Source organism: Myotis davidii, unplaced genomic scaffold (genome assembly GCF_000327345.1).
Source record: "Myotis davidii unplaced genomic scaffold, ASM32734v1 scaffold609, whole genome shotgun sequence".
NCBI lineage: Eukaryota > Metazoa > Chordata > Mammalia > Chiroptera > Vespertilionidae > Myotis > Myotis davidii.
The window spans coordinates 3,238,249-3,240,606 of NW_006300164.1; the positions used below are offsets into that span (position 1 = coordinate 3,238,249).

At 64.8% G+C, this 2,358-nt stretch overlaps 2 protein-coding genes across 2 annotated transcripts in view; both read right to left on the reverse strand.

The window, feature by feature from the left end:
- CACFD1 (calcium channel flower domain containing 1) overlaps positions 1-183 on the reverse strand; it is a 10,789-nt gene extending 10,606 nt beyond the window's left edge. The window contains exon 1 of the mRNA XM_006776527.2: positions 4-183. Coding sequence (XP_006776590.1) covers positions 4-101 — 98 coding nt within the window. The 5' untranslated portion in view covers positions 102-183. The remainder of the gene's footprint in view (positions 1-3) is intronic.
- A 636-nt stretch (positions 184-819) lies between these two features.
- The window catches only part of ADAMTS13 (ADAM metallopeptidase with thrombospondin type 1 motif 13), a 29,095-nt gene continuing 27,556 nt past the window's right edge, over positions 820-2,358 (reverse strand). The window contains 2 exon segments of the mRNA XM_015572373.1: positions 820-1,020; positions 1,634-1,873. Coding sequence (XP_015427859.1) covers positions 835-1,020; positions 1,634-1,873 — 426 coding nt within the window. The 3' untranslated portion in view covers positions 820-834.

Consider the following 2,358-nt stretch of genomic DNA (forward strand, 5'->3'; position numbering starts at 1 on the left):
GACAGGCGACAGAGCCAGCGGTACCACCACGTCATGCCCTCCTCCTGCGCAGGCGGCGCGGAGTTGACGGACGTCGCTGAGGCCCCGTCAGAGCCACTCATGGTGCCGCTATCCGGCGCAGCCCACCGCCCTCACAAAGGGCTCCAGAGCCGGCCGCGTTGGCCAGAGCGCTGCCTTGTGGGAAGGCGGCCTTATTACCATAGGGGGTGGGGCTTGCAGGTCCGAGGCAAGTAGCGCCCGACGTGCCGGTGCTTATTTGCATAGGGGGCGGAGTTCCGGGGCGAGGCAGAGGTTGGCCAGTCGGGCTCGCGCTCATTAGCATAGGCGCTGGTTTTGGCGGCGCAGGACTCCCAGGTGGACACTCCCGCCCAATGGGCTAGCCGAGGGGCGGGGCTTGGCGGAAAACGAACAGGTGAGCGCCCCGTGGTGACAGCGCGCCCTGCAGCACCGTCAGGAGTGGCGAGAGGTTCGACCAGGTCAGGGACGGGTCTGGAACTCGACCGCGGCCGGGGACCCGCCTGCTGTGCGGCGGGCTTGCAAGCAGATCTGGACAGGTTTTGTGAAGAAAACGCCAGTCAGACCGCACGTCCTTTTTATTGGTGCCTGAACGGCTGGCGCTGCCATTACAGAGTGTCCCCTTCTGCCCCCTAACGTTGTGCTTGTTGAAGAAGGCGCTAACGGCGACACTGAAGATGGGAGGGTGTTCAGATCGGGAAGCACTCCGGGGCCGGCCAGGCAGCCAGCAGCTCGCTCATACAGGTCAGCTCCCCTCCTCGCCCCCCCCAGAACTGGAGGGAGCACCCCTCACTGCACCCGTCCTGCTGGGAGAGGCAGCTAGGGCGGGGCAGTGCGGGGCGCGGGAGCTCTGGACTGCAGTGTCCAGTACTGGCCCCGCAGGCGGGCATGTGTGTCCAGGAAGCCCTGGCTGAACTCCACCTCCGCCTGGCTGCCCTCTGACTCCCAGTAGAGCGCTTGCTGCCCGCGGAATGTGGTCGTTTTCAGACTGTGGACGTCCCGGATCTGGGAGGAGAGGGGCAGCCCCGAAGGGCAGGTCATAAATGAAAACCAGCCGGCACTCTGGAGCCCTGACTGCACCAGGATCTGCGCTCAGGGTCGCATTCAGTCCTCACCCAACAGCCCTCTGAGGAAGGCACTGTTAGCCCACCCGGGAAGCAGGCTCAGAGCGCTCATGCCCCTCCCCCGCTCACAGCCAGGGCGCCGGAGCTGGGACCTGGCCCAGGTCTGCTCTGTTCCACGTCAGGCTGCCTCATCCAGAGGAGCTGATGCCGGGCGGAGGACAATTCTCCCAACACACACACCCCATGGGGGAGGGGGTGCCCCTCTCCTGGGGAAGCTGTCTCCGGCTCTAACATTGTGCTTCAGGCCCGGGTTAACGGCTGTCCACATGGGACTAGGTCTCTTCTGTTCTCTCTTGTGCGGGCACAATCAGCATTTGCTGGCGAGTACGTGGAGGAGGCGCTTTTCTCCCATTCCTGCACTAATTTTTGAAGGTTTTGGTCTAAAGTAGACTCGGGGGGTCCTCTACCCCAGCACCCCGGTCCTCCTCCCCAGGGACAGCTGTCCAGACCACAGCTAGAGTCAGCCATTCCTGTCACCCTCATGGTGGCCTCACCGAGATGTAGCTGGCATCAGCTCCCTCGGTGCCCATGTCAGTGGCCAGGGCGTGAATGGCGATACGGGCCCACGGAGCCACGTCGATGAAGATGCGGCAGCCCCCCGCGGTCCTCCCACCGGAACTCACCAGTGGGCTGGCAATCTCACCCCGGGGGCCGAAGAGCTGCGTGTCACATTCTGCAGGGGAGAGCGGGGGATGATGGGGTGTGGCCCAGGATGCAGGAGCCCCCGAAAGACCCTACTGCCAGGTGCCAGGAGCAGACCCGCTTGCAGCTGGCGAGCAGCAAGGGGAACAGTGTGGCGCTGGGGCCAAGGCCAGGACCCAGGCAGAAGCCGCCACTGAACCCCACCTCCTCCACCTCCCGGTGTGATCCCAGGCCAAGGCCTTACACGCTTGAGCTTCAGCTCCCCCCTCTTTAAAGTGGGGGGATGAGAGCAAACACTGGGCCGAGTGGTTTTAGGACTCAGCAAAGTCACATGTGCCAACGTGCTGAACACCGAGCCTGGCACGAGGACGGACGCCACCTGCAGTGCCTCCTGGGCCTCCCCTGGGTGGGCCCCTGCATGTGGGAGGCTTGGAAGTGCGGAGCGGGGAGAGGGAAGGGAGACAGTCGCCCGTGGGCCACTGAGCACGGAGGGGCAGGGGAGGCCTCAGATCTCCAGAAAGGAAGAAGCCTCTAGCGTCCCTCTTCTCACCTGAGGCGGGGGGGGGGGGGGGGGGGG